The sequence below is a fragment of the Dasypus novemcinctus genome, chromosome 27 (genome assembly GCF_030445035.2).
Source record: "Dasypus novemcinctus isolate mDasNov1 chromosome 27, mDasNov1.1.hap2, whole genome shotgun sequence".
NCBI lineage: Eukaryota > Metazoa > Chordata > Mammalia > Cingulata > Dasypodidae > Dasypus > Dasypus novemcinctus.
This window is the reverse complement of record NC_080699.1, coordinates 28,950,747-28,962,660: the sequence shown is the minus strand read 5'-3', so window position 1 is coordinate 28,962,660 and position 11,914 is coordinate 28,950,747. Positions and strand designations below refer to the sequence as shown.

Below are 11,914 nucleotides of genomic sequence, written 5' to 3'. Positions count from 1 at the left end.
CAGGCCCTCGACCGAGTGTCCCCGATTCTCCCCTCCCCCGCCTCGGGGGGCCCCTGCCGCCCCGCCCCGAGGGCAGCCCTGCCTGCGGGCCGCCTGGCTGCTGGCGCGCTCGCCCCCGCTGCTCACCCCAACGCCGCCGGGAGGAGGAGGGAGGGCGCGAGGGAGGGGCTGCCGGTGGGAGGCAACCATGTGGTTCCAGCGCACTCTATTTTTTTTCCCCCCTCTCTCTTTCTTCACTCCTTTTTTTTCTTCCAAACAGGGAAAAGTGTTCCACGAAGCAGGAGCGCCTTCCCGCCTCTCCTTGTCCTCCCTGACCCCGAGCCCCGCTCGCGTCCGGGTGCGAGCTGGTGCGGGAGCCCCTCGGCGCTGCGCGGCGCAGGAGCGCGGGGTGCGGGGCATCGGGGGCGAGGGGCGCGGGGCCGGCTCCCGCGCCGGCACATGGCTGCAGCCACCCCGCGCGCGCCCCAAGGCACCGCGCCCAGCTCGCCGAGGGTGGGTCTGCTGCGCCCGGGCCGCCCCGCAGCCGCGGAGCCGCTGAGCCGGGAAGTGCCCGCGTCCGGGAATCGGGATGTCCCTCTTCCTCCTCTTGCTAGGTGAGTGCCTCGGCGAGGGCGGGAGTTTGGAGGGCGCCGGGCAAACGCAGTCCACTCTCCGGACGGTGACACTCGCTGATTCGGAACCGCTGTCCCCGCGTCCCCTGGCGTGAGCCGGAGTCCTCTGTCCCTGCCTCCCGGCCACAGAGGAGCACATCTGGGCAGCGGAGGGCCGCTCCTGCGGCCCTGGAAAATGTCTCCAACATCTGGGCCCTTGAGCAGGCTGCCGAGGAAGGGGCGGGCTGGGGGTGGGGGCTCCTGATTGAGTTCGGCCGTGAACCGTTTGGGGTGCAGGGTCTGTTTTAGGGTGGTGTTTCGTTTCTGGAAGATCTGGGGAAACTGGAGAATTGGGGGAGGGAGGGAAGGTTTATCCAGGAATTTTCGTGCCAGGTTCCTGAGGGTGGGGGGAGCTTTTTTGTTTCAAGCAGGCCTCAGAGGACTCAGATTACTAACAGATGTGTCGGAGGGTGAGAGGAAGGGAATGGGGAAGGAGACAGGGCTGGAGAGGGACTAGAGAGAGGAAAAAAGGGCAGAGGCCAAGGAGAGCCCGGAAAGTGGCAACACCCTGAAAACGGCACTGGGAAGGGTGGAAAAGGGGGGAGAGGGGAAAGGGCTGGGAAAGAGAGAGAAAATGGGAGAAGGGGAATATGAAGCAGAAGAGCAAGGCCGGGTGGAAGATGGAGCAAAGACAGTGAGGAAGACAGAAAAAAAAAATGATGAGGACAGAGAAGTGGATCAAGAATCCTTTTCTCACGCACAGGCTATCCTATGAGGAGCCCAGCCCTCTGAGCCTCCCTTCTGGTACCTCCCGGCAAGTCTCCTGAGGCCCAGGCTGACCCTCCCGGGCTGGAGGGCTGGAAGCAGGCAGGTTTGCAAGGGAGGTGTGTGGAGGAACCAGGAGGAGGGAGCCTGATCCTGAGGTGCCAGGGGCAGGGATATGGGGGGGGCTGGAGAAAAGTCACTGATGCGCCAGGGCAGCTGGGAGTCGGCCTGAAGGCAGGCCCCAAAGTGAGCCAGAGCTAAGGACACCAGAGCTGGGCAGGCGTGGTGGAGCGAGCGCTGCTCTGGACTTCAGGACATCTGAGAACTAGCCCGGGTTTTGACCTGACTAGCTGGGTGACTTTGAACAACTTACCACCAGGGCTTCAGTCCTTTACTCTAAAGCAAGGAAACTAGAGGTTTCTCAGTCCCATCTAGCCCTGCAAGCCTGAAACAAGAGTATTTAGAGACCTGCTGTCTGGAAGAAGCACAAACAAGTGAAGAGGCACCCAAAGGTCACCCTGAAATAGATGGCTAGAGGTCAATGTCTCCTTAGATTGAAACCTTACAAAGCCACCCACCCGCCTCGCCCACCCAGGTGGAAGAATAAGAGGTAGACTAGCCTAAACTACTGCTCTTTTCTAAGCTCTTAGTGACCACACATTTCAATTCTGCTCCTGTGCCCATGGGACATATCTGGGTGGCACCTTCTCTGTTTTACTGGCCTCGACCACCAAGCTAGATGTTTGGCAGAATCAAACTTCAGAGCCACCTTATTAAAACAGCTAACATTGACCAAGTGCTTATGCTGAGCACTTCATGTGTACTATCTGGTTAACTCATTTGTTCTTCACAGCCACCCTATTTTATTATCCCCATATTAAAGATGAAGAAATCAAAGTGTAGAGAGGTCAGAGAACTTGCTCATAATCAGCCAAGGTAGGATTTGAACAGAGGCCATCTGCCTCTGGCAGGCCAGGCAAGCACTTGCTAAATCTCTGTGTTGTGCAGCCACTTTTGCCTAGAGGACTCATACCGTTATGTTCAGCCATCTCCACTGAGCATGAGGTTTCCACGTGTAGGTAGGGCTGGGGAAAGGAAACAAAACTAACAGGTTTGGAGCACCTGCTGTAGTCCAGCTCGGAGTTGGCCACAGTTTACTGTGGAAAGTGAAAAGTGGCTTTGGCCACGCAGTTAGCTGATATCAGCTGGCATGCCAGTCCCTGAACTCTGGTGAAGGCCATCCTTTTAGTTCATGAGAAAGGAGGAGCTGATCAAGATCAGAAGATGCCATTGATTCCGTTGGCTTTTCTTTATGGAGTACCTAATATGTGTGATCATTAAAGAATCTGTTGGGTTGATACTCAGCCTTTATTGTAGAAGCTACTGCCCATGATTTCTTTCTTGGCTCTGTCTTAAAAAAATGGTTACAAACCGAAGGTCATGCAGGAAAGAAAAAGAGGACTACCGACTTAGAATTCTGCACATTGGATTTTCATCATTCACACCTACACTTAGGTGCTTGACACACCTGTGCCTTTGGCAGACATACTCAGGCTGATGACATCCCAGCGCTGAGCTGATTAAACTGTTCAAGTAAGAAGTCACAGGGGACATGAACTGGATAGTCAGGACAAGGGACAAGATAGGGGCCCTGACGTGAGACAGGCATGCAAGAGGAGCCACGCTCAGGAATCCCATATCACTGACATTCCTGTCTCTTTCCGCATTCCTCAGGGAAGCAGCACTGGGGGCTTTGATGTATTTAGCCCTTATTTATAAAGTGGATTTGAGCCAGGGTATGCCTGCGCATGTGTTAGCAAAGACAGAATGAAAACCCTCAGAGTTGCCCAAATCCTAAAACCATCTGTAGGACCCCTAAAGGGACAGTTCCGGGGCTGCTTCTGGTCATAGCTGGCTGGGTTTTCTGGTCTCGTTTTTTTCTAGAGAATGCACAGGTGGGCTGAGAGTTCATCGTTTGAACTAGTGTTGTCCAGTTGACTCCTTGCTTTCTGGGCTGGCCAGTGAGTGCAGCCGAATGCCCCCAACCCTGATGGAAATGAACAAGTTGTGCTGGGAGCCCCATGGAGGAGGGAGAGGGAGACGCCCTGGACATCCTCTGCCCCTGGCTTACCCGCCCCCCTCCCCTGCTGTCCAGGTTCTCATCCTTTTCTCCTGAACTTTCCTTACAGCTGCCACGCTGGCCCCCTGCCTGTAGACTCCCCTCCATCCTCTGCACTGCTGCCAGCATAACCTGGAGAGGCAGCTGGTGTAATGCAAAGAACTTGGACTTGGGAATCTGGCAAGCTCTCTGGGTTCTAGTTCTGGCTCCCTTTATGTAAAATGAGGGCTTGAATTCAACATTTCTGTAACTCTATGATCTTTCTTCCACAAAACCTTCAGGAGTCCCATTGCTTATAATAGTAAGTACAAACGCTTCATTCTGATAGTAAAGATTTTACACAATAGTGTTCACATCGCCATCCCCCACCCACTCCCGCCTGTCTCTGCAACCAACTTTGCAGAGAACCTGGATTACTTCCTGTTCCCTCAACATGTGCCATGTTTTTGGTTCTATCCTTTTGTTTATGATAATACCTCCACCAAAAATGCTCTCCCACTCTCTACCCCAGCAGACCAAAATCTTGTTCTTTCTGCAAGTCTCATCTCAAATGCTTCAGACTCCAGAGACCCATACATGATTTTGCAACAGAATATTCTCTTGCTTTTCTTCCTTTGAATCCCAAAGCTCTCCTCTTATGCTACTTTGTATTGTGGTCATCTAAATGCTTATCTAATTTCCCCCATTAGAGTGGAAGTTCCATGAAATCAAAGATGTCTTATTCATCTGTAACTCACTTTCCGGATCTTGCCTAAACTGAAAACTTGTGAGCTATTTGTTAATAGAACTGGATTTTTGAAACATGGAGCATTTAAAGAAGGGAAAGGTTTGGAGGATTATTACTCTTTGACTGTAGGTCAACAAAATTGTGAAAAGCCCAGTTTTAGTTCAGCTCATTTCTGTGCTTGCTTTTCCATGAATAAAAATAGGACCAGTCCTATTTTTTTAATTGTACATAGAACATTTATGTGGACAACGACCAGATAATGTATTTGTTATACAGACTTACTTTGTTTAATCCACATGAGCAAAAGTCTTCTTTGACACCTCTGCCAGGATATGAAAGGAGCTTGGCTGCCCAGAAAATGAGTTTGATGAAAGCTTAAATGTGTAATGCATCGGTCTGTAATACGATGACGGGTCTAGGAGGATTCTGTGTGCTTCCCTCATCTTCCCACATCAGTGACAACGGTATTCCTAATGCTAGACTCCCAGTATGTTCAGACCTTTCTCCTCTTTGTCTTGTGCTCAGCTCGGCAGTGTACCTATGTGTGTATTTCATGAGTGTACCTGATGATGATGAACTAGACAGACATTCTTAAAAGGTAGAGTCAAAGGTAGTCAGAACTGGAGGAAAGCTTAGAAATCAGTGGTGCTTAAAATTTGAGCCCAACTAGATCCTACTGAACACCCTGAATCCACTTCCTAGGAAAAGACACATGTACATTAACTTTCGTCTGCAATTTCTAGGGATTCTTTGATCTCCTGATACCTTTTCTTGGAACCCCAGCTTAAGCCTGGGTCTAAACCCAGCCCTTCTTTTATCATGAAGAAGAAACCGAAGTTCAGAGAAATTAAGTTTACATAGCTAGTTTAGTAGAAGGGCCAAGACTGAAAAGCTTAATTCCCTGATCTATCCTATCACACATTCCTGAAATAGAAAAATGTCTCTCCCTCCTTTTCAGCTCATGTGGTTTAGCTCCAAGATCACAGTTGCTCTTCAGATGCTTCAGTTAAATGAGCTAAATGCTGAATAATTGGCATTGGTTTTTATGTTGAGAAATTGCCTGAAAAATAGGGCAGATGTCGTAACATTTCGAATTAGCCATCCAAACTGGAAACCCTGGAAATGTCAGCAGTGCCGGCTATGATGCCTGGCTTATTCAGAAAAAAAAGGAATTATACCCCAAATCCCACAGATGTGGGTGTGTGTCTACAAGCAACAGCACTGGAACTCAAGAGTGCTAGCTTCCTCATGGTTTTGCTGGATTATCCTGGGCAAGGCATACCACTCCCTGTAAAATGAGGATATTAGATTCAGGTTATGTCTTAGTTCCCCTCCACCACTGACGGTCTCTGATTTTTTTAATTCTGAGAATTCGCCTGCTGGTGCAGAAGTGATTGTGACCCCAAACACGTGAGGGTCACCATGCTTCTCTGGTTTCTTCATGACATTTGGCAGCACACGATTATAGGGGACCCCAGGGGGGTTCTCTAACAGCGTGAAGAGGGCAGCTGTACCCTCCCCCCTGGAACTGCACTGTGGCACGGCTAGGCCGGGAGCAGGTCCAGGTCCCTGCCCAGGATGCTGAGTGCCTGGAATACCCATCCCAAAGACCCCATCCTAAGCGGAGTTGCCCCCAAAACAACCCAAGACTGGGACACCCAGGATAAACTTCAGTGTAAAGGGTCTGTTGTGTGGAACTGTTTGCAAACATTATGTTTTGTCTTCCGTTTTTTAAAAAGTAAGGCATCATTTGCATGCACACATTAAGTGTTCAGCTTAGTGATTCCCTTGTAGTTTGCATTTATATGGACTTGAACTTGTGGTTGGGTTTTTTGTTGTTGTTGTTTTGTTTTTTGCTTTTTTTCAAAGATTTATTTTTTATTTATTTCTTTCCCCTTCCTCTCCCCTGCTCCCCAGTGTCTGCTCTTTGTGTCCATTCGCTGTGTGGTCTTCTGTGTCTGCTTGCATTATTGTCAGTGGCACGGGAATCTGTGTCTCCTTTTGTTGTGTCATCTTGCTGTGTCAGCTCTCCTTGTGTGTGGTGCCACTCCTGGGCAGGCTGAGTTTTTTTCCCATTGGGCGGCTCTCCTTGCAGTGTGCACTCCTTGTGCGTGGGGCTCCCCTACGCAGGGAACACCCCTGCGTGGCAGGGCACTCCATGCTTGCATCAGCACTGCGCGTGGGCCAGCTCACCACACGGGTCAGGAGGTCCTGGGTTTGAACCCTGGACCTCCTATATGGTAGGCAGATGCTCTATCAGGTGAGCCAAATCTGCTTCCCTGTCGTTGGGTCTTGAAATGAGAACTGTGTATTATTATACCACTTGTAGTACTAACTTGACCTTGGTTACCCGGAGAGGGAATTTCTATGGGTAGAACTAGTGTGACAGATGGTTAATTGCTAACATTTGTACGGAGTTTAATTGTTTACAAACTACATCAACATACCTTGTCTCATCCTTAAACCACTCTTTGAGAATAAAGGTCATTATTACTCCATTTTACAGAGAAATAAACCGAGGCTCAGGAAAGTAAGGTGAACTTCTCCAGATTATCCTGTTAGTAAACGGCTGAGCCAGGACTCAACCCAGGACTTTAAATTGTACTCCATTTACTGGGTGGCACAGAATAGTTATTCTGAAATCCGGGGCTTTGTTTGGCCAAGAAGAAGGGGGTCAGGCAGAAGCAGGATGAAACCCAGAGTGGAAAATTCTGTTAGGAGCTTTGTCACCGAGCCCCTCCCCCCACTCCATTTACAAATGGTTAAGAAATGGTTTGTTTGGGTTAATGACTATTGCTTATAACCCAGAGTTACCACATCTATTGTGCCTGGATCTCCAGGTCCTTCTAATTAATCAGAAGGCTCTGCTACTGCCCAAGGCGTGTGTTGTGGGAAATTTGGCCTCTTTTGGGGAGAGGCTCAGGAGCACCCCTCCTTAGCTCATGGCGCCTAGTCTGTAAGCCGTGAAAGTGTGTGGATTGGACACAACCCGCTCTGCGTGGGGCTTTTTCAAGTTAAGTTCCTGTTTCCAGCGTTTCTGACTGACTTGTCCAAAAAAAGAATGCAGACCGTTCACATGCACAAAATTCTGGTTATCTGAGCTTAACTGTCTGGGTTCTGGAAAAAGAAATGTTTATTTCCGTTGGCACCCTACAGACCCAAATGGAGAAGACTGCTGAAATAAAAAAACCTTTATTTCGTTGGCAGCAGTCAGTCGAACCACTGGGTGAGTGTCGCCCCAGCCAAAGTCTGGTGGCGATAAGACTGAACGCTGCTTTGTTCCAGGAGAAAGCGGTTTCCTTTATACCCCTACTGAGAAGAGAGAAGGGGCAGCTAGTCGGAGGACAGCCCTTCAGTGGGTCTGCAACACTGCAGGCTTTCTGAAGGGAGGGGATGTGGGGAGTTCGGGTCACAAAAGGTGACAGAGGAGAAGGATGAGGAGAAAGAGGAAGAAGAGGACAAAGTCAGAGACACAGAAATGAGCGAGGATGAGAAAGCTGAGCCCAGGACCGCTAACCGCCTGGTGTTTACAGAGCAGCTTCCCGGAGCTCCTCTGCTTTCCTGCCGGGCGGCAGCAGCTCACTGATCTCCCTTTTAGGATTTTCTTGAGCACCCACATCCATACTACCACATTTCATACTTTACTCACTCGTGGACCCTCACGCAAAAATTACTGAGCTCCTTCTGAGGCTCTGATCATTAAAAAGGCACAGTCCCTACCAAGGAAAAACTCCCAGCCCAGCAGCGGGGACATACTCATAAACTAGGAATTACGGATATAGGAGAGATCGAGGAAAGTACCAAGGTTTCTGGGAGTCCCAGGGAGGAAGCAACCAAATGAGGGGCTGCCTTGGGCATTAGGGCACGCCTTCTCACGGAGGACTTCAGGGACTGCGTCTGATAGTCCCCTAGTTCCTCCCAGCACTTGAACACCAGTTAGGCTGGTGCTAAATCATCCCCGAGATTGATTAAGCCGCGCGTGTTCTTGGCGTTCATCCCAATGCTTCATGGAAGGATTGAGTCTCCGGATGTCCTTGCCTCTTGAAAGTTATGGCCTCATTCTTCATCAGAACATGCCAACCACACAGCTACCTCTATTTCCTCATCCCTTGTGCGATGTTAAAAATCAAATATATCAGTGAGTTTGGATCTCTTGGTTAAGAATAGTGGTCTGTTCCCCCAAGGTTTTAATCATCCTCCTTTACATAGAAAGCCAGTAGGATCGAGCCAAGAAGGAATTTTCTGTTCTAGAAGAAATCCATTGTATTGAACGGAGATTCAGCCCCTGACATATTACTTCTTTTCATAGGGGGAAAAAAAGGAACAAGCAAAAGCAAATCCCTGAGAGGGAAACTGCTTTGTGACTTCACTGTTTAAATTTAGGCTTGGGTCTGTGGGCATCGTTTGGACTTGGGGCAAGGGGACTTCTAACCCAGTCTCTGTCACTTCTCATTACTCCCAGTGACAGTTTGAATTATTTCCAATCACTCTTCAAGGGAAGAGTGGGAGAAGGCGCTTAAGGCCTCCTGTGGACCAGCTGTGTGGCAACCCCTGAAAAAGCCTGGCCTCTGGGGTCCTCAGGCTAGAAGCCTGGCTCAGACCACTTAATCTTCATGTGACTTTGGGCAAGTTACTTCATCTCCCTAACCTTTATTTTCTTATCTGTCATGGGGATGAATAACAATTCCCTTGGAATTTTTGTACATTTTTTTTTTTTAGGCGATAACCTGGGATTGAACCCGGGACTGCATACTTGGGAAGTGGGTGCTCAACCACTGAGCTACACCTGCTTCCCTTGTTGTGCAATTTAAATGAGGTAATGCATAAGGAGAATTTTACTGCTCTACTTGGTACATGATAAATAGTTAATAACTGGCTGTCATTATTATTGTGTCTGTCCCAGGTGGGAGAGGGTCCGCCCATGGATATTTGGAGAGTCAGCTTGAAATCAGCTGGCACCAGGGCATCAGGACCGGCCTTCAGGGTTGCGATTCTGTCCTTCAGTCTATTTTCCAGATGGCTCTTGGAGAGTCTCATAGACCCCATCTGTGCCCCAACTGCCTGCACCTGCTCTGGGAGATTAATCTCTCAGCTATTTAGCCCTGGGCACGTAAGCCTTCTTTTCCCAGGCTCTGTCCTCCCCACTCCATGCTCCAAATGCCTGAGCCAGCTTGCAGCCTGGGCATGTCACTGGTTGGCTAGTTCTGCCTGCAGCATCAAGTGATGTTTTATTGAGTACCTCTTAGGTACTCAAGGACTTTCATACAAGTAAGTTCTTGTATCCTCAGAACCACCCGTGAGGCCGGGATTATTATCCCTAGTTTATGGGTCAGGAATGTGAGACTTTCCAAGGACTGTCCTTGGCTGTTCAGCTTGACTATGGCAAAAGGGAAGATGTGAGCCAAGATGCACTTCAGCCGTGATCCAGGGGAGGCCAGAATGGGCAGCAGTGCCACTGATGTATGCAGCAGTGACTCACAGGTGGACGGGGGCCCCTTGGGGACCGAGACCTACCTGGGTCTCTGAGGGCTTAGTCTAACCAAGAGGCACACATTCTGACATTTTCCACTCTTCAGGCAGTCATTTGTCCCGGCCAGAATTGATACCAGTGAGTCTAACACCCAAATTCAATGTGTGTCGAACTCTACTTCCTTTTTAAATTTGGGAGGAAAGGAAAACCTCAAGGTGAGAAGAGAACTGTCTGTTTTTTTCCCACTGACCTGAACAGTGAAGAGTGTTATTTTTTTTTCCTCCCCCATTAAAGAGGGCGTCCCAGATTTCGGAGAACCTAGAATCCCCTCAGAGTGAATTCTTGGGCTGGGAAGGCAGCATCGCCGCTTCCAGTGGAGGCCGAGACCCTGTCTCCATCTGCTGAACTCTGGAGAAGGTCCATTCCCCACTGCGCCCTGGCCAGTGGCGGGCTGCAGCAGGCTTCTGACCTGTTCCTCTTCTCCTCCCTCAACGGATGGGAGCCTGGAAATGAGGCTGCTTCTCCGCAGCCACCTTCTCTGCTCTGTTGCCTTTCATGCCCTGTTCCCAGCACCCTGCAGTTTCCCAAGCCCTGAGGACTCCAGGTGATCAACCCTCGTGTGACTGCTACCTTAGCTTGACCTTCCCCTTGCTCTCTCTCTCTGGGTTCAATTTGACCTGCTCCCAGATCTGGCACTTGGTGAGAGAGAGAAAGAGGGGGACACGTGTGAATTCAGTAAAGCTCATCTTTCAAAAAATGTTGCCTCTTGTCCCTTCTGTTCCCCTCTCCCACCTCTCCAGATTCTTACACCCCCCCTTCCCCCAACCTCCACAAAGGGTCTACCCACTCCCCAAGGGCTTTGCTCTCAATTGGCGCTAAGCTAATGAGGGTGCCCAGTCTGCCCTAAGACCTCACATCTTGCTCTTTAGCATCTCCAACTCGTTGACCTTGATCTTACATTTCCCTTGGCTCCATCCACACTTCTCCCTTGACCAGCTCCTGCCCCTCTTTCAAGACCCCAGCCTCTGATAGCCCCTCATCTGGGAAGCCTTGCTCCCCCTTCTGTCCTCCTCTAGCCCTTTGTTCATACCTGTAACACAGCTTATGTCACATCATGTTATAGCCTGGGATTCTCAGTCTTTTCCATTTGACTGGCAGGGAACAATAGCATGCCGTCTGTCACTGCACGCCGTGGCTGGCACATGTTAGATACTTGGAAAATGAATGAATGAGTCATCAAACAACAAACTTATGAATGAACAAATAAATGGATGTAAGGTGTAAGATTATGAAAACCATTACCTCTCCCTAGGGTATATGATTTTAATGGGGAATCCTTTCTCTTCAGAAAGACCCGAAAGAGGAAATGGTCATTTCCTCTTCCATTCAGGTGCTGAACAGAAGATGGTGGAAATACTTGGGAGCAGATGGGCCTTTCTAGCATGTCTCAAAATCATACCACATAGGAGGCCAAGTGCACATAAGACTTCCCAGAGAAGAAGTGACACTAAGTCATGATAAGGGAATGGATGGAGCTGCGTGGCAGGTAGAACTGTGGGTGGGAGGTGGCCTCACTGTCTTTAAAATCTCTGCTAAAGCTCTGGCAGCTAGAGCTTGAAGCAGGTTAACCCTTTCAGGCTTCGGTGATAGTTTCCTCCTTAAGAAGTTTCTTTTTTTTTAAAGATTTTTTTTTATCATTCCCCCACTCCCCCTGCCAGTTATCTGCTCTCTGTGTCCTTTCACTGTTTTCTTCTGTGACAGCTTCTATGCTTATCAGCAGCACCAGGAATCTGTTTCTTTTTTTTTTTCCTCTCCTCTCCCACCCCCCGCCCTGGTTGTCTGTTCTCTTTGTCTATTTGCTGTGTCTTCTTTGTCCGCTTCTGTTGTTGTCAGCAGCCAGGAATCTGTGTTTCTTTTTGTTGCGTCATCTTGTTGTGTCAGCTCTCCATGTGGGCGGCGCCATTCCTGGGCAGGCTGCACTTTCTTTCGCGCTGGGCGGCTCTCCCTACGGGGCACACTCCTTGCGTGTGGTACTCCCCTACATGGGGACACCCCTGCATGGCATGGCACTCCTTGCGCGCATCAGCACTGTGCATGGGCCAACTCCACGCAGGTCAAGGAGGCCCGGAGTTTGAACTGCGGACCTCCCATGTGGTAGGCAGACACCCTATCCATTGGGCCAAGTCCACTTCCCGCTAAGAAATTTCTTGGCCTGTGGCATCTCTTGGAGTCATCCTGAGCCT

General features: G+C 49.7%; 1 protein-coding gene across 1 annotated transcript in view; it reads left to right on the top strand.

The window, feature by feature from the left end:
• The first annotated feature begins 253 nt into the window (after positions 1-253).
• CLMP (CXADR like membrane protein) overlaps positions 254-11,914 on the top strand; it is a 94,463-nt gene continuing 82,802 nt past the window's right edge. The window contains exon 1 of the mRNA XM_058289330.2: positions 254-593. Coding sequence (XP_058145313.1) covers positions 569-593 — 25 coding nt within the window. The 5' untranslated portion in view covers positions 254-568. The remainder of the gene's footprint in view (positions 594-11,914) is intronic.